The 19,371-nt window shown below is 48.3% G+C and overlaps 1 protein-coding gene across 2 annotated transcripts in view; it reads right to left on the reverse strand.

Annotated features, from left to right (window-relative positions):
• The window catches only part of LOC134969699 (myb-like protein X), a 235,040-nt gene that overhangs the window by 12,440 nt on the left and 203,229 nt on the right, over positions 1-19,371 (reverse strand). For both annotated transcript variants that reach the window (XM_063945819.1, XM_063945820.1), the window contains 3 exons: positions 17,443-17,475; positions 4,467-4,514; positions 2,374-2,427 (listed from right to left, as the gene is read on the reverse strand). In XM_063945819.1, the coding sequence (XP_063801889.1) occupies positions 2,374-2,427; positions 4,467-4,514; positions 17,443-17,475 (135 nt within the window). The remainder of the gene's footprint in view (positions 1-2,373; positions 2,428-4,466; positions 4,515-17,442; positions 17,476-19,371) is intronic.

The raw sequence follows: 19,371 nt of genomic DNA on the forward strand, positions 1-19,371 counted from the left end.
CTCTGCCTCATCTACCCGTCATCTGTGTGCCTCTGCCTCATCTACCCGTCATCTGTGTGCCTCTGCCTCATATACTGGTGATGACCCATCATCTGTGTGCCTCTGCCTCACCTACTGGTTGTGATCCGTCATCTGTGTGCCTCTCTGCCTCATGTGCTGGAGACCCGTCATCTGTGTGCCTCTGCCTCATCTACCCGTCATCTGTGTGCCTCTGCCTCATCTACCCGTCATCTGTGTGCCTCTGCCTCATATACTGGTGATGACCTGTCATCTGTGTGCCTCTGCCTCACCTACTGGTTGTGATCCGTCATCTGTGTGCCTCTCTGCCTCATGTGCTGGTGACCCGTCATCTGTGTGCCTCTGCCTCATCTACCCGTCATCTGTGTGTCTCTGCCTCATATACTGGTGATGACCCGTCATCTGTGTGTCTCTGCCTCACCTGCTGGTGATGACCCGTCATCTGTGTGTCTCTGCCTCACCTGCTGGTTGTGACCCGTCATCTGTGTGCCTCTGCCTCATGTGCTGGTGACCCGTTATCTGTGTGCCTCTGCCCCATATACTGATGACCAATAATCTGTGTGCCTCTGCCTCATCTGCTGGTGACCCATCATCCGTGTGCCTCTGCCTCATCTGCTGGTGACCCGTCATCTGTGTGCCTCTGCCTCATCTACTGGTGACCCGTCATCTGTGTGCCTCTGCCTCATCTACCCACCATCCTTGGGCCTCTGCCTCATCTACTGGTGACCCGTCATCTGTGTGCCTCTGCCTCATCTAACCATCATCTGTGTGCCTCTGCCTCATCTAGCCGTAATCCTTGGGCCTCTGCCTCATCTATTGGTGACCCATCATCTGTGTGCCTCTGCCTCACCTACTGGTTGTGACCCGTCAACTGTGTGCCTTTGCTTCATCTACTGGTGACCCATCATCTGTGTGCCTCTGTCTCATCTACTGGTGACCCATCATCTGTGTGCTTCTGCCTCATCTGCTGGTGACCCATGATCTGTGTGACCCTGCCTCATCTACCTGTCATCTGTAAGTCTCTGCCTCATCTACTGGTGACCCGTCATCTGTGTGCCTCTGCCTCATCTACTGGTTAGGTTACCCGTCATCTGTGTGCCTCTCCCTCATCTGTGTGCCTCTGCCTCATTTGCTGGTGACCCATGATCTGTGTGCCTCTGCCTCACCTACCCGTCATCTGTGTGCCTCTGCATCATTAACCCGTCATCTGTGTGCCTCTGCCTCAAATACTGGTGGTGACCCGTCATCTGTGTGCCTCTGCCTCATCTACCTGTCATCTGTGTGCCTCTGCCTCATGTGCTGGTGGCCCGTCATCTGTGTGCCTCTGCTTCATAAACTGGTGACCCGTCATCTGTGTGCCTCTGCCTCATCTACTGGTGACCTGTCATCTGTGTGCCTCTGCCTCATTTACTGGTGACCCGTCATCTGTGTGCCTCTGCCTCATCTACTGGTGAACCGTCATCTTGTGCCTCTGCCTCATCTACCCATAATCTGTGTGCCTCTGCCTCATCTACCCGTCATCTGTGTGCCTCTGCCTCATCTACTGGTGACCCGTCATCTGTGTGCCTCTGCCTCATCTACTGGTGGTGACCCGTCATCTGTGTGCCTCTGCCTCATCTACTGGTGACTCGTTATCTGTGTGCCTCTGCCCCATGTGCTGGTGGCCCATCATCTATGTACCTCTATCTCATCTACCCGTCATCTGTGTGCTTCTGCCTCATTTAACCTTCATCTGTGTGCCTCTGCCTCATCTGTCCATCATCTGTGTGCCTCTGCCTCATATACCCGTCATCTGTGTGCCTCTGCCTCATCTATTGGTGAACCGTCATCTCTGTGCCTCTGCCTCAAATACTGGTGACCCGTCATCTGTGTGCCTCTGCCTCATCTACCTGTCATCTGTGTGCCTCTGCCTCATCTACTGGTGACCCGTCATCTTTGTGCCTCTGCCTCATTTGCCTGTCATCTGTGTGCCTCTGCCTCACCTGCTGGGTCATGCCATGACATACAGGACACAATACATAACACTTACACTGTAATGATGGGAGATCAGCATAGTGAGTGCGTATGGCTGTCCCTCGTGGGTACACACTGCACATGTAGGAAGCTGTAGGCAGCGTGGTGCGGTGGGCACATTAGAGCCCCCAAGGTGGCACTTACCTGGCTTAGAGGGGACTGCACAGCACATGGTCCTGCCCGGGGCCTCCGGGGTCTCTCATGTCCGTCTGAGCGACTCCGGATTACTGCTAATCTCCAGGTAACATGTCACCAGGGATAGCTGAGCAGTTACTAGGGAAGTGGAGGGTTGCCAGGCAACCGTTACCAGGGACCTGAACGTCAGGAGATGCTGGGACTTACTGTGTGAGTTTGGTGTCGTCCTCGCTCTCGCTATGGTAACAGGACATCTGCAGCCTGATGGGGAGACAGACATTGTGTTATTATCCCAATTCCCTGCCAATCACATGTCTGCGCACTGATGAGAGCCCCTACCTGATTGGCTGCTGAGACTCAGAGGTGTCGCCCTACTCCACAGCTGTCCCTAAACTCCAGGGACAACTCCAGAGTCTGGGGGAAATGTATCAAAGCTTGGAGAGAGACTACCTATCGTCAGGTGCATTTCTAACTCTAGTACTTAATGTAAAATAAAGACATGACAGCTTAGTGACGACTCAGCAAATGGTCAGTCCTCTACAGAAACTTCATATTATATATATATATATATATATATATATATATATATATATACATAGGTGTAGTATGGTGTGCTGGCTGCCGGGCTCCCGGTGACCAGCATACCGGCGCCAGAATCCCGACCACTGGCATACCGACAGCTGGGCGAGCGCAAATGAGTCCCTTGCGGGCTCGCTGCTCTCGCCACGCTGCCGGCACGCTTTGCTATCTATTCTCCCTCCAGGGAAGTCGTGGACCCCCAAGAGGGAGAAAAGGCGTCGGTATGCCGGGTGTCGGGATTCCGGCGCCGGTATACTGTGCGCCGGGATCCCAACAGCCGGCAAACTGTAGTCTATATATATATATATATATATATATAGGCAGCAGCTGATCGGCATGAACCAGCTACTGACCTCAGTGCAACATTCGCCCTTCTCACACCCCTCATACCTCCCCACCGCACACTCCCTCCCCCCCCCCCCCATTCCCCGTCCCCTGGTGTCCTGGGTGTGTACACTCCCTCCTCCTCAACCTGAGCACTCTCTCCTCATGAAGTGCAGATAGATAAAGTAGCAGCCAAATCAGCTCCTGACTGCCATGTTACAGGCTGCTATGCACTGATTGGTTGGTGTTTTATCTCGCTCCAAGATTTGATAAATCTCCCCCTGTATTCCTGCTTTTTTTTTTAAATGACTGACTACAGGGAATGTATGTCTTGGTGCCTTTCCTTCAGTTATGAACACAATGGTGTCTGTAGGCCGGTATACCGTATATAGGACAACTGATATATAATACGGTCATTTGCTCCTGTTATAAGGTTATGTCCTCAGTACATGGAGGTGGGGATCCGGTCTATAGGTCAACAGTAACTAGGTCGACAGTAACTCGGTCGACAGGGTCTCTAAGTCGACAGGGTCCCTAGGTCGACATATTCCAGGTCGTCAGGTCAAAAGGTCAACAAGAGTTTTTTGCAATTTTTTTCTTTTTTTTGACCTTTTTCATACTTAACAATCCACGTGGACTACGATTGGGAGTAGAAACCTTGCCCAAAGCAGCGAGGGGACACGGTGCACTAATTGGGGTTCCCCGTCACTTTTACGAAGAATACGACATCAACATTTAAAAAAAAAACTCATGTTGACCTTTTGTATGTCGACCTGGAGTCCCTGTTGACCTAGTTACTGTCGACCTTCCATACCACACCCATGGATGTGTCCCTAGATATTAATTATAACCCACGTGTCCGGAATCTCCCCACACCCCGACATCTGTCACATTGCTACAGCTACACAGGGGATCAGTATGATTTACCTACAATCAAACGCCCGACAACAACTGACCGACGGTCAAAATACAGACAAGGTCAGAATACCGACATGGTCAAAATACCGACATTTAAAATGCCGACAGGTCAAAAAGTCGATACAAGGTTTTTTTTAAATTTGGTGTGTATGTCGACATAGTTCGACATGGACACCGTATAAGTGTGCCGCATCCCATCTAATGCAGCATCCGGCACACTATTATATTCCCCCTCCAGGTCCACTGGGATGGTAAAGTATGAACAAGTCGATTTCAATGAAAAAATCATGAAAAACTTGTCAATTTTTTTACCTGTCCACATTTTAAATGTCGGTATTTTGACTGTGTCAGTATTTTGACCATTGGTCAATGGTTGTCTGTATATTGACCGTCAGGATTTTGATTGTAGGTAAATTGACGGCATCCCCTACACAGAGGGTCTCATCTCTGCTACGTCTAAAGGGGTCTATGCGTCATACTCTGATTCATCTTCATCTTCATCTTCCTCCAGGATCCAGGAAAGTCGTCTGTGGAGAGAGTAACGGGTTGTAGTTAGTGGATATGTGACTTACACAGTTACATACAGACTCACTCTCCCTTTCTTGCTACGGGTACAGTACATAGTCACACTCTCTCTCTCTAGGGTACAGTACATAGAGTCACACTCTCTCTAGGGTACAGTGCATAGTCACACTCTCTCTAGGATACAGTACATAGAGTCACACTCTCTCTAGGGTACAGTACATAGAGTCACACTCTCTCTAGGGTACAGTACATAGAGTTACACTCTCTCGAGGATACAGCACATAGAGTCACACTCTCTCTAGGGTACAGTACATAGAGTCACACTCTCTCTCTAGGGTACAGCACATAGAGTCACACTCTCTCTAGGGTACAGTACATAGAGTCACACTCTCTGTAGGGTACAGTACATAGAGTTACACTCTCTCTAGGATACAGTACATAGAGTCACACTCTCTCTAGGGTACAGTACAAAGAGTCACACTCTCTAGGGTACAGCACATAGAGTCACACTCTCTCTAGGGTACAGTACATAGAGTCACAATCTCTCTAGGATACAGTACATAGAGTCACACTCTTTCTAGGGTACAGTACATAGAGTCACACTCTCTCTCTAGGATACAGTGCATAGAGTCACACTCTCTCTAGGGTACAGTACATAGAGTCACACTCTCTCTAGGGTACAGTACATAGAGTCACACTCTCTCTAGGGCACAGTACATATAGACGCATTCTCTCTCTCTATGAGTACAGTACATACAGACAATCTCTCTACTGGTACATTACATACAGACTCACTCTCTCTACTGGTACAGTGCATATATACTCTCTCTCTATGGGTACAGTACATACAGAGTCACGTTGTCTCTCTATACGGGTAGAGTACATACAGACTCTCTCTATGGGTACAGTATATACAGACTCACTCTCTCTATCTCTACAGGTACAATACATACAGAGTCTCTCCCTCTCTCTCTCTACAGGTACAGTACATACAGAGTCACACTGTCTCTCTCTCTCTACTGGTACAGTACATACAGAGTCACACTCTCTTTAGGGTACAGTAAATACAGACTCACTCTTTCTCTCTCTGGGGTACAGTACATAGAGTCACACACTCTCTCTCTCTCTGTGGTACAGTACATACAGACTCACACACACCGTCTCTCTCTATCTACGGGTACAGTACATACAGACTCTCTCTCTCTGGGGTACAGCACATAGAGTCACTCTCCCTCTCTCACTGGGGTACAGTACATAGAGTCACACAATCTCTCTCGCTTTGTGGTACAGTACACACAGAATCTCTCTGTATGGGTACAGTATATACAGACCCAGTCTCTCTCTGTGGTACAGTACATATAATCTCTCTCTCCCTCTCTTGGGTACAGTACATACAGAGCCAATCTCTCTCTCTCTCTCTCTCTCTCTGGGGTACAGTACATACAGAGTCAGGCAGTCTCTGGGTACAGTACATACATAGTCAGACACTCTCTGGGTACAGTACATACAGAGACACATACTCTCTGGGTACAGTACATACAAAGTCAGCCACTCTCTGTGTACAGTACATTCACAGACAGTCACGCAGTCACGCTACAGTACATATAATCTCTCTCTCCCTCTCTTGGGTACAGTACATACAGAGCCAATCTCTCTCTCTCTCTCTCTCTCTCTCTGGGGTACAGTAACTACAGAGTCAGACACTCTCTGGGTACAGTAAATACAGAGTCTGACACTCTCTGGGTACAATACAAACAGAGACAGACACTCTCTGGGTACAGTGCATGCAGAGTCAGTCAATCTCTGGGTACAGTAAATACAGAGTCAGACAGTCTCTGGGTACAGTACATACAGAGCCAGGCACACTCCGGGTACAGTACATAGTCAAACACTCTCTGGGTACAGTACATACACAGATAGACACTCTCTAGGTACAGTACATACAGAGATAGACACTCTCTGGGTACAGTGCATACAGAGTCAATCAATCCTGGGTACAGTAAATACAGAGTCAGACACTCTCTGGGTACAGTGCATACAGAGGCAGACACTCTCTGGGTACAGTAAATACAGGGTCAGACACTCTCTGGGTTGGTACAGTACAGATAGAGCCAGACACGCTCAGGGTACTGTACAGATAGAGTCAGAAACACTCCTGGGACAGTACAGATAGAGACAGACACACTCCAGGGACAGTACAGATAGAGTCAGACATGCTCCAGGGACAGTGCAGATAGAGACATCCAAGCTCTGGGGACAATACAAATAGAGTCAGACACTCTCTGGGTACAGTACATACAGAGGAAGGAACTCTCTGGGTACAGTATATACAGAGGCAGGCACTCTTGGGTACAGTACATACAAAGTCAGACACACTCTGGGGACAGTACAGATAGAGACAGACACGCTCCGGGGACAGTACAAACAGAGTCAGACACGCTCTGGGGACAGTACAGATAGAAATAGATATGCTCCAGGGACAGTAAAGATAGAGACAGACACACTCTAGGGACAGTACAGATAGAGTCAAACACGCTCCGGACACAGTACAGACACTCCCTGGGTACAGTATATACAGAGACACACACTCGCTGGGTACAGTACATACGGAGTCAGACACTCTCTAGGTACAGTACATTCACAGACAGTCTCGCTCTGGGGACAGTACAAACAGAGACAGACACACTCTGGGTACAGTGCATACAGAGTCAGTCAATCTCTGGGTACAGTAAATACAGAGTCAGACACTCTCTGGGTACAGTACATACAGAGTCAGACACACTCTGGGTACAGTACATACAGAGTCAGACACACTGGGTACAGTACATACAGAGTCAGACACTCTCTGGGTACAGTACATACACAGACAGACACTCTCTGGGTACAGTATATAGACAGACATGCTCTGGGGACAGTACAGATAGAGTGAGTCACTCTCATTGGACAGTAACTACGGAGTGAGACACTCTCTGGGTACAGTGAATACAGAGTCAGACACTCTCTGGGTACAGTAAAAACAGAGACAGACACTCTCTGGGTACAGTGCATACAGAGTCAGTCAATCTCTGGGTACAGTAAATACAGAGTCAGACAGTCTCTGGGTACAGAAAAAACTGAGTCAGACACTCTCTGGGTACAGTAAATACAGAGTCAGACACTCTCTGGGTACAGAAAAAACTGAGTCAGACACTCTCTGGGTACAGTAAATACAGAGTCAGACACTCTCTGGGTACAGTACATACAAAGTCAGACACGCTCCGGGGACAGTACAGAGTCAGACATGCTCAGGGGACTGTACAGATAGAGTCAGACATGCTTTGGGGACAGTATATATAGAGTCAGACACTCTCTGGGTACAGTAAATACAAAGTAAGACACACTCCGGGGACAGTACAGATAGAGTCAGACATGCTCCGGGGACAGTAAAAATAGAGTCAGACATGCTCCGGGGACAGTACAGATAGAGACACACACACTCCATTGACAGTACAGATAGAGTCAGACACGCTCCAGGGACAGTGCAGATAGAGACATCCACGCTGTGGAGACAGTACAGATAGAGTCAGACATGCTCAGGGACAGTACAGCTAGAGTCAGACACTCTCTGGGTACAGTACAGATAGAGTCAGACACTCTCTGTGTACAGTACATACAGAGGGAGGAACTCTCTGGGTACTGTACATACAGAGGCAGGCACTCTCTGGGTACAGTACATACAGAGTCAGACACACTCTGGGGACAGTACAGATAGAGACAGACACGCTCTGGGGACATTACAGATAGAGTCAGACATGCTCCGGGGACAGTACAAATAGACTCAGACACTCCCTGGGTACAATACCGATAGAGTCAGACACTCTCTGGGTACAGTACAGATAAAGTCAGAAACTCTCTGGGTAGAGTACATAAAGAGGCAGGCACTCTCTGGGTACAGTAAATACAAGGTCAGACACGCTCCGGGGACAGTACAAATAGAGTCAAACACGCTCCGAGGACAGCACAGATAGAGTCAGACATGCTCCAAGGACAGTACAAATAGAGTCAGACACGCTCGGGGGACAGCACAGAAAGAAAAAGACATGCTCCGGGGACAGTACAGATAGAGACAGACACACTCCGGGACAGTACTGATAGAGTCAGACATGCTCCGGGACAGTACAGCTAGAGTCAGACACACTCTGGGTACAGTACAGATAGAGTCAGACATGCACCGGCACAGTACAGAGAGAGTCAAACATGCTCCGGGGACAGTACAGATAGAGTCAGACACTCCCTGGGTACAGTACAGATAGACTCAGACACTCTCTGAGTACAGATTGAGTCAGAAACTCTCTGGGTAGAGTACATAAAGAGGCAGGCACTCTCTGGGTACAGTAAATACAAAGTCAGACACGTTCCGGGGACAGTACAGATAGAGTCAGACACTATCTGCGGACAGTACAGATAGAGTCAGATACTCTCTGGGTACAGTACATACAGAGTCATACACTCTCTGGGTACAGTACATACAGAGTCAGAGATGCTACGGGGACAGTACATACAGAGTCAGACACTCTACAGGAACAGTACAGATATAGTCAGACACTCTCAGGGAACAGTACAGATAGAGTCAGACACTCTCTGGGTACAGTACATATAGAGTCAGACACTCTCCAGGAACAGTACAGATATAGTCAGACACTCTCAGGGAACAGTACAGATAGAGTCAGACACTCTCTGGGTACAGTACATATAGAGTCAGACACTCTCCAGGAACAGTACAGATATAGTCAGACACTCTCAGGGAACAGTACAGATAGAGTCAGACACTCTCTGGGTACAGTACATACAGAGTCAGACACGCTCTGGGGACAGTACATACAGAGTCAGAAACTCTCAAGGGACAGTACATACAGAGTCAGACACTCTCTGGGTACAGTACATACAGACATATATAGTGGCAGATGCTCAATTAGTTTAGTGATATCATTCAGGTGCTTGAAAGGGAAGGGTTTTTTACTAAGCAGTAAAAAACACATTTTGTTTTCACCAGCACCCTGAATAATAGCAGTAACCAGATTTAAATCCCATACAATATCTTAGAATTCAGAGATCTTGGTTACATATATCTGCGCAAATGTATGTATAAGCCCCCAAGCCGCATCAAGGCCTCTCTGTATATATTGGGGGTCCCTAGCACTATATCTAGGTGCAGGGTGTTGCACCACAAAAATTAGCATAAGCTAGACAGCCCAGGGCAGCATACCAGTGAAAAACTATAATGTTAATAGATTAGTGTTAAGAAGCCAAAGCTATAGAAAAAGTGATACAAAAATGAGATGTAATTAAAATTAGAAATAGTGTTAAAGAAATTAGTATGTAATAAATGTCAATAAAGTGTAAGGGTATGCCACACGAAAGCCATCCAGCTCAGCCAATCCAGTGGCACCACATCCTACACCTCCACAACCCCAATCTGGGGCTATGATTAACCGGCTTGGGGGCTTCCATAGCTTCGGCTTCTTAACACTAATCTATTAACATTATAGTTTTTTCACTGGTATGCTGCCCTGGGCTGTCTGGCTTATGCTGATTTTTGGGGTGCCACGACCTGCACTCCCAATATATACAGAGAGGCTGTGATGCAGCTTGGGGACTTATACATACATTTGCGCAGATATATGTAACCAAGATCTCTGAATTCTAAGATATTGTATGGGATTTAAATCTGGTTACTGCTATTATTCAGGGTGCTGGGGAAAACAAGAATAGGACTTTAATTACCTACCAGTAAATCCTTTTCTCGTAGTCCATAGGGGATGCTGGGAATCCATTTAGTACCATGGGTTATAGACGGGTCCACTAGGAGCCTTGGGCACTATAGAAGTTTGATTGTGTGTGCTGGCTCCATCCTCTATGCCCCTCCTACCAGACTCAGTCTAGGAAACTGTGTCCGAGGAGATGGACATACTTTGAGAGAAGGAAATAGATAAGGAAAGTGGTGAGACTCCAAACCAGCACAACCAGAACAAGAGGAAAGCCATGCTAATCAAAACTTGCAAACAGGGACAGCAACAGCTGAACCAAACAACATTACTTAACCAAGTAACAGCGCAGGAAGAACGAAGCACCAGGCGGGCGCCCAGTATCCCCTATGGACTACGAGAAAAGGATTTACCGGTAGGTAATTAAAGTCCTAGGGGGTACTGGGAATCCATTTAGTACAATGGGGAAGTACCAAAGTTCCCAAACCGGGTGGGAGAGTTCTGAGGTTCTTGCAGAACTGATTGACCAAACTGAAGGTCCTCAGAGGCCAAAGTATCGAACTTGTAAAACTTAGCAAACGTGTTCGAACCTGACCAAGTAGCTGCTCGGCAGAGCTGTAAAGCCGAGACACCCCGGGCAGCTGCCCAAGAAGAACCCACCGACCTAGTAGAGTTGGTTTGAAAAGATTTCGGAATCGGCAGACCTGACGTGGAATACGCATGCTGGATAGTGAGCCTGATCCAGCGTGCATTGGACTGCTTCGAAGCAGGACACACAATTTTATTGGAATCATAAAGAACGAACAGCGAGTCCAATTTTCTGTGACGAGCTGTTCTCTTCACATAGACATTCAAAGCCCTTACGACAACCAAAGACTTTGAAGTAGCCGAGGCGCCCGTAATAGCCGGAACCACAATAGGTTGGTTGATGTGAAACGCAAACACCACCTTAGGAAGAAATTGCTGACGAGTCCTGAGTTCAGCTCTGTCCTCCTGGAAAATTAAGTAGGGGTTCTTGTGAGACAATGCCCCCAGCTCCAACACACGTCTTGCTGAAGCCAAGGCCAACAGTTTGACGGTCTTCCACGTAAGATACTTTGCGTTTACCTCCTGTAACGGTTCAAACCATTCCAATTGGAGGAACTGCAGCACCAAATTGAGATTCCAAGGTGCCGTGAGAGACAAAAAGGGAGGTTGGATGTGCAGAACACCTTTCAAGAACATCTGTTCCTCAGGGAGAGAAGCCAATTGTTTCTGAAAGAAAATAGACAAGGCCAAAATCTGTACTTTAATGGAGCCTAGGAGTAGCGCACATCCATTCCCGACTGCAGAAAAAGCAGGAAACGTCCCAGATGAAATTCCACCATAGAATATTGTCTGTTCTCAGACCAACAGACATATTTTTTCCAAATACAATGGTAATGTCTAGACGTTACCCCCTTTCTGGCTTGGATCTTAGTCGGAATGACCTTGTCAGGAATCCCTTTCCTGGCTAGAATCAGCCGTTCAACTTCCATGCCATTAAACGTAGCCATGGTAAGTCTTGATAGACGAACGGGCCCTGTTGCAGAAGATCCTCTCGAAGAGGCAGAGGCCACGGATCTTCGATCAGCATCTCGAGAAGATCCACATTCCAGGCCCTTCGTGGCCAGTCCGGAGCAATAAGGATTGCTTGAACCTTTTCTCTTTTTAGAATTCTTGGGATCAGAGGAATGGGAGGAAACAAGTACACCAGCTGGTAAACCCACGGAGTTGTCAGGGCGTCTACCGCCACTGCCTGTGGGTCCCTCGACCTGGAACAATACCACTTGAGCTTCTTGTTGAGTCGAGAGGCCATCATGTCGATTTGTGGATATCCCCACCGACGTGTCAACCACCGGAACACCTCAGGGTGGAGGCCCCATTCCCCTGGGTGCAGATCGTGTCTGCTGAGGAAGCCTGCTTCCCATTTGTCTACTCCCGGAATGAAGATCGCCGACAATGCCACGGCGTGTTTTTCCGCCCAGAGGAGAATTCTTGACACCTCTGACATTGCGGCCCTGCTTCTCGTACCGCCTTGTCAGTTTATGTACGTTACCGCCGTCACATTGTCTGACTGGACCTGAATGGCCTGATTCTGAAGAAGAGATGAGGCCTGCAGAAGGGCGTTGTATATAGCCCTGAGCTCCAGGATGTTTATTGGAAGGACGACTTCCTGACTTCACCATCTTCCTTGAAACTGCACCACCTGGGTGACTGCTCCCCAAACTTTGAGGCTTGCATCTGTGGTTAGGAGAATCCAATTTTGAATCCCGAACCTCTGACCCTCGACTACGTGAGAAGTCTGTAGCCACCACAGGAGGGAGATCCTGGCTTTTGGTGACAGACGAATCCTTCAGTGCATGTGTCCAGTATCATTCCCAGGAACTGAAGCCTCTCCATTGGTTCAAGGTGAGCTTTTGGCAGGTTCAGAATCCACCCATGATCCAGGAGTAGCCTGGTTGAGAGGGCAATGTTCTCCAACAGCCGTTTCCTGGACGGTGCCTTTATCAGAAAATTATCCAAGTACGGAACTATGTTCACTCCCTGTCTGTGTTGCAACCTCATCATCTCTGCCATCACTTTGGTGAACACCCTCGGTGCCATGGAGAGACCAAATGGCAGGGCCTGAAACTGGTAATGGCAATCCTGCAGTGCAAACCGTAGATAAGCCTGATGAGGTGGCCAGATAGGAATGTGAAGCTACGCATCCTTGACATCCAGAGATGCTAGGAATTCTCCCTCCTCCAGACATGAGATTACCACTCTCAGGGACTCCATCTTGAATTTGAACACTCGTAAGTACGGGTTCAAAAACTTAAGGTTCAGAATCGGTCTTACCGAACCATCTGGTTTCGGTACTACAAACAAGCTGGAATAGTATACCTTGTTTTGTAGATGAGGTGGAACTGGAACAATGACCTGGGTCTGTAACAGCTTTTGAATGGGGTCGTGTAAGTTTACGCTCACCTCTTGTGAAACTGGTAAGCCTGATTTGAAGAATGTGAGGTGGGAGCTTTTGAGACTCCAGCCTGTAGCCCTGGGATATAAGGTCTATGACCTAGGGATCCTGGCACGAACCTGTCCAGATGTGACTGAAGAATTTTAGCCGGGTTCCCACCTTCATGTCTTCCAGGCATCGCTGTCCACCGTCATGCGGAAGGTTTTGAGGAAGCAGAGCCTGAGCCATGTTCCTGTGAACCAGCAGTCGCCTGGGAATTTTAAATTTCCTATCAGGATTAACCCACGGTTCTTCAAACAGGGTCTTTAGTTCCTCTGACACAGGAAAAGTGTCTGAGGATTTTTTCTTAATATTAAAGTAAGATTCCTCACTCTCCTCTGTCACCGTATCAGGGATATTTAGAACTTCTCTGATAGCATCTATGAGAGTCTCTACACCCTGTGACAGAGTACCCTCCCCTACCTCTATGTCCACCTCACCTTCCTCCATTTCTGACCCATCATCATCAGAGTCAGAATGCAGAATATGGGCCAAGGTACGTTTTTTGAGGACAAATGGTAGAGGACTGAGACGCTGGTCTGAGTACTGAGTCCTTTTTTTTATAAACTCATCCATAGACTGCCTTAAGTATTGCGTCTCTTTCTCATTACGAGATAATTTTGAAGAAATGGTGGAAATCATTCCCCTAATGGAGTCCAGCCATGCTGGCTCCGTCCCACTAGCCTGAGAAGGGATACTACACTGAGTACACGCTAGTGAACCCCCTGGAGAAGAGGAACATTGTGCATTACATGAAACACACTATTTGCCTGACATACTGCAGTAGTGACAGCACACACACAGGAAAAGGTTAAATACACAATTAACCTACAAAGAGCCCTTCCAGAGAGACACAGTGAGAGTATGGAACCAGCACACTGAACCCCTTATAGCTAATACCAAGCTTAGCCGGGTCGCAGACTAAGTACCTAGATTAGGGACTTAGGCCCTGATTCCGAGTTGATCGCTCGCTAGCTGCTTTTAGCAGCAGTGCAAACGCTAAGCCGTCGCCCTCTGGGAGTGTATCTTAGCTTAGCAGAAGTGCGAACGAAAGATTAGCAGAACTGCACAGTAAAAATTTCATGCCGTTTCTGAGTAGCTCCAGACCTACTCCTATCATGCGATGACTGCAGTCTGTTTAGTTCCTGGTTTGACGTCACAAACACGCCCTGTGTTCGGCCAGCCACTCCTGCGTTTTTGCCTGGCACGCCTGCGTTTTTTAGCACACTCCCTGAAAACGCTGAGTTGCCGCCCAGAAACACCCACTTCCTGTCAATCATACTACGAACACTCGAGCGACTGAAAATCGTCGCTCGAGCTTCTGTAAAACTACAAACATTTGTGTGAAAGCACTTAGCGCATGCGCGCTGCGTACCATGCGCATGCGCATAAATGCCGTTTTTTCACCTGATCGCTGCGCTGTGAAAAATGTCAGCGAGCGATCAACTCAGAATGACCCCCTTAGTACACTAAAAATCCCCCCCCCCCTTCCCCACTGCTATGACCCCCTGGTACAGCTGAGGTAAACTGGAGGCTTTCCGGAGGAGCTGCGCGTCCCTGTCAGTCAGTGTCTGTGTCAGCTGCAGTAGGGAATATGGTGCTGGTGAGCTGCTGGCTCAGCTCATAGTGAAGCCCCGCCCCATCAATGGCGCATGGCCTTCCCGCTCTTCTTCTCTTCTTTATACTGGCTTGTGTGTCTGGGTGCATAAAATGGAGACAGACTCCTTTTATGGCTGTGTTGCAAGTCTGGGTACTGTGTACACAACAGTGCACTTAGTCAGGAGACTCAGTCCACCCCACGTAGAGGCCGTGCGTCTCCGTACCCTCATGCCGCCATAATGGCCATCGACCCGCTAACCGGGATGCTGGTTTAGTACTCCCCACTCTTCTTTCTTCTGGCTCTGTTAGGGGTGGCGGCGTGCTGCAGGAATGTACGCTTGCCGTGGTGGGGCTTGCGAATAGTTCCCTCAGGAGCTCAGTGTCCTGTCAGCGGGGAACGGGACCATTAACCCTTAGTGGGGTTGGGCCATTCTCCCACCCCACCCCCCCCTAAGTCCCACGAAGCAGGCAGGCTGGTGCCATCCAGTCCTGCCTGAAAATAACAAACTTACAAAATAAATGCAGAAAACTCTTCAGGAGCTACCAGCGACGTGACCGGCTCCTCCGCGCACATTTTCTTAACTGAGTCTGGTAGGAGGGGCATAGAGGGAGGATCCAGCACACACAATCAAACTTCTATAGTGCCCATGGCTCCTAGTGGACCTGTCTATACCCCATGGTACTAAATGGATTCCCAGTATCCCCTAGGACATAAGGGAAATGTGTCTTTTTCCTACAGTACATACAGAGTCAGACACGCTTCGGGGACAGTACCTACAGAGGCAGGCACTCACTGGGTACAGTACAGATAGAGTCAGACACGCTCTGGGGACAGTACATACAGAGGCAGGCACTCTCTGGGTACAGTACATACAGAGTCAGACATGCTCCGGGGACAGTACATACAGAGGCAGGCACTCTGGGTACAGTACATACAGAGGCAGGCACTCTCTGGGTACAGTACATACAGAGTCAGGCATGCTCCGGGGACAGTACATACAGAGGCAGGCACTCTCTGGGTACAGTACATACAGAGTCAGGCATGCTCCGGGGACAGTACATACAGAGGCAGGCACTCTCTGGGTACAGTACAGATGGAGTCAGACATGCTCTGGGGACAGTACATACAGAGGCAGGCACTCTCTGGGTACAGAACATACAGAGCCAGACACGCTCCGGGGACAGTACATACAGAGGCAGGCACTCTCTGGGTACAGTACATACAGAGCCAGACACGCTCCGGGGACAGTACATACAGAGGCAGGCACTCTCTGGGTACAATACAGATAGAGACATACACACTCCGGGGACAGTACAGATAGAGTCAGACATGCTCTGGGGACAGTACATACAGAGGCAGGCACTCTCTGGGTACAGTACAGATAGAGTCAGAAATGCTCTGGGGACAGTACCTACAGAGGCAGGCACTCTCTGGGTACAGTACATACAGAGCCAGACACGCTCACGGGGACAGTACATACAGAGGCAGGCACTCTCTGGGTACAGTACAGATAGAGTCAGACATGCTTCAGGGACAGTACATACAGAGGCAAGCACTCTCTGGGTACAGTACATACAGAGCCAGACATGCTCCGGGGACAGTACATACAGAGGCAGGCACTCTCTGGGTACAGTACAGATAGAGTCAGACATGCTCTGGGGACAGTACATACAGAGGCAGGCACTCTCTGGATACAGTACATACAGAGCCAGACACTCTCCGGGGACAGTACTACATACAGAGGCAGGCACTCTCTGGGTACAGTACATACAGAGCCAGACACGCTCCGGGGACAGTACATACAGAGGCAGGCACTCTCTGGGTACAGTACATACAGAGTCAGGCATGCTCCGGGGACAGTACTACATACAGAGGCAGGCACTCTCTGGGTACAGTACATACAGAGCCAGACATGCTCCGGGGACAGTACATACAGAGGCAGGCACTCTCTGGGTACAGTACAGATAGAGACAGACACGCTTCCGGGGACAGAACATACAGAGGCAGGCACTCTCTGGGGACAGTACAGATAGAGTCAGACACACTCCGGGGACAGTACAGATAGAGTCAGACACGCTCCGGGTACAGAACATACAGAGGCAGGCACTCTCTGGGGACAGTACAGATAGAGTCAGACACACTCCGGGGACAGTACAGATAGAGTCAGACACGCTCCGGGTACAGAACATAAAGAGGCAGGCACTCTCTGGGGACAGTACAGATAGAGTCAGATACACTCCGGGGACAGTACAGATAGAGTCAGACACGCTCCGGGTACAGAACATACAGAGGCAGGCACTCTCTGGGGACAGTACAGATAGAGTCAGACACACTCCGGGGACAGTACAGATAGAGTCAGACACGCTCCGGGTACAGAACATACAGAGGCAGGCACTCTCTGGGGACAGTACAGATAGAGTCAGACACACTCCGGGGACAGTACAGATAGAGTCAGACACGCTCCGGGTACAGAACATACAGAGGCAGGCACTCCCTGGGGACTGTATATACAATGACAGTCTATCTGCAGGGAGAGCCAGGACAAGCACAGGGATCCTAGTACTTACTCATTCTCGGATTCCAGAACTTCTTTCTCTGCACTGGAATAACAACACAGAGTGAATATGGAGGATCCTCGTGGTGTACGGAGATGAATTACAGCAAATAGAAGGTGCTGTAGTTTCTCAGTAAATAGAGACTGAGGGGCCCATTTATTATTAATTGCATTTGCAATGCGCGATATTAGCAGCACCCAAGATCACATTGCAGTATGCAATTAAATTGGCTGGATGTATAATTTTGCAGCCGCAGGGACAGTGACTCCGAAAGGACCCAGTTCCAGCTGTGTGCAGAGCATAGCGGCGGGGCTGTGACCGCCTTTTCAGCATTATAGTGTCTGGGGACTAGCGATATCTACATTCTTATCACAGAAACATCTTCAAAACTATATTAATGAAATGATAAGCAGTGAACCTATCAGTAGTGTCAGACAGTATAAGCAGCGCATCCATCATTAGTGTCAGACAGTATAAGCAACGCACCTATAAGTAGTGTCAGACAGTATAAGCAACGCACCTATCAGTAGTGTCAGACAGTATAAGCAACGCACCTATAAGTAGTGTCAGACAGTATAAGCAGTGCACCTATCAGTAGTGTCAGACAGTATAAGCAACGCACCTATCAGTAGTGTCAGACAGTATAAGCAACGCACCTATCAGTAGTGTCAGACAGTATAAGCAACGCACCTATAAGTAGTGTCAGACAGTATAAGCAACGCACCTATCAGTAGTGTCAGACAGTATAAGCAACGCACCTATAAGTAGTGTCAGACAGTATAAGCAACGCACCTATCAGTAGTGTCAGACAATATAAGGAGCTTGTCTATCAGTAGTGTCAAACAGTATAAGCAGTGCACCTATCAGTAGTGTCAGACAGTATAAGCAACGCACCTATAAGTAGTGTCAGACAGTAGAAGCAACGCACCTATCAGTAGTGTCAGACAGTAGAAGCAACGCACCTATCAGTAGTGTCAGACAGTATAAGCAGTGCACCTATCAGTAGTGTCAGACAATATAAGGAGCTTGTCTATCAGTAGCGTCAGACAGTATAAGCAGTGGTGCGCTATCAGTAGTGTCAGACAATATAAGGAGCTTGTCTATCAGTAGTGTCAGACAGTATAAGCAGTGGTGCGCTATCAGTAGTGTCAGACAGTAGAAGCAACACACCTATCAGTAGTGTCAGACAGTATAAGCAACGCACCTATCAGTAGTGTCAGACAATATAAGGAGCTTCTCTATCAGTAGTGTCAAACAGTATAAGCAGTGCACCTATCAGTAGTGTCAGACAGTATAAGCAACGCACCTATAAGTAGTGTCAGACAGTAGAAGCAACGCACCTATCAGTAGTGTCAGACAATATAAGGAGCTTGTCTATCAGTAGCGTCAGACAGTATAAGCAGTGGTGCGCTATCAGTAGTGTTAGACAATATAAGGAGCTTGTCTATCAGTAGTGTCAGACAGTATAAGCAGTGCACCTATCAGTAGTGTCAGACAGTATAAGCAACGCACCTATAAGTAGTGTCAGACAGTAGAAGCAACACACCTATCAGTAGTGTCAGACAGTATAAGCAACGCACCTATAAGTAGTGTCAGACAGTATAAGCAACGCACCTATCAGTAGTGTCAGACAATATAAGGAGCTTCTCTATCAGTAGTGTCAGACAGTATAAGCAGTGGTGCGCTATCAGTAGTGTCAGACAGTAGAAGCAACGCACCTATCAGTAGTGTCAGACAGTATAAGCAACGCACCTATCAGTAGTGTCAGACAGTAGAAGCAACGCACCTATCAGTAGTGTCAGACAGTATAAGCAACGCACCTATCAGTAGTGTCAGACAGTAGAAGCAACGCACCTATCAGTAGTGTCAGACAATATAAGCAGTGCCCAAAAAAAACAACAAGGCAAAACATTGCGCTCAGGTGGGGAGACCTGTACTGAA

This window comes from Pseudophryne corroboree, chromosome 11 (assembly GCF_028390025.1).
Source record: "Pseudophryne corroboree isolate aPseCor3 chromosome 11, aPseCor3.hap2, whole genome shotgun sequence".
NCBI classification, from domain to species: Eukaryota; Metazoa; Chordata; class Amphibia; order Anura; family Myobatrachidae; genus Pseudophryne; species Pseudophryne corroboree.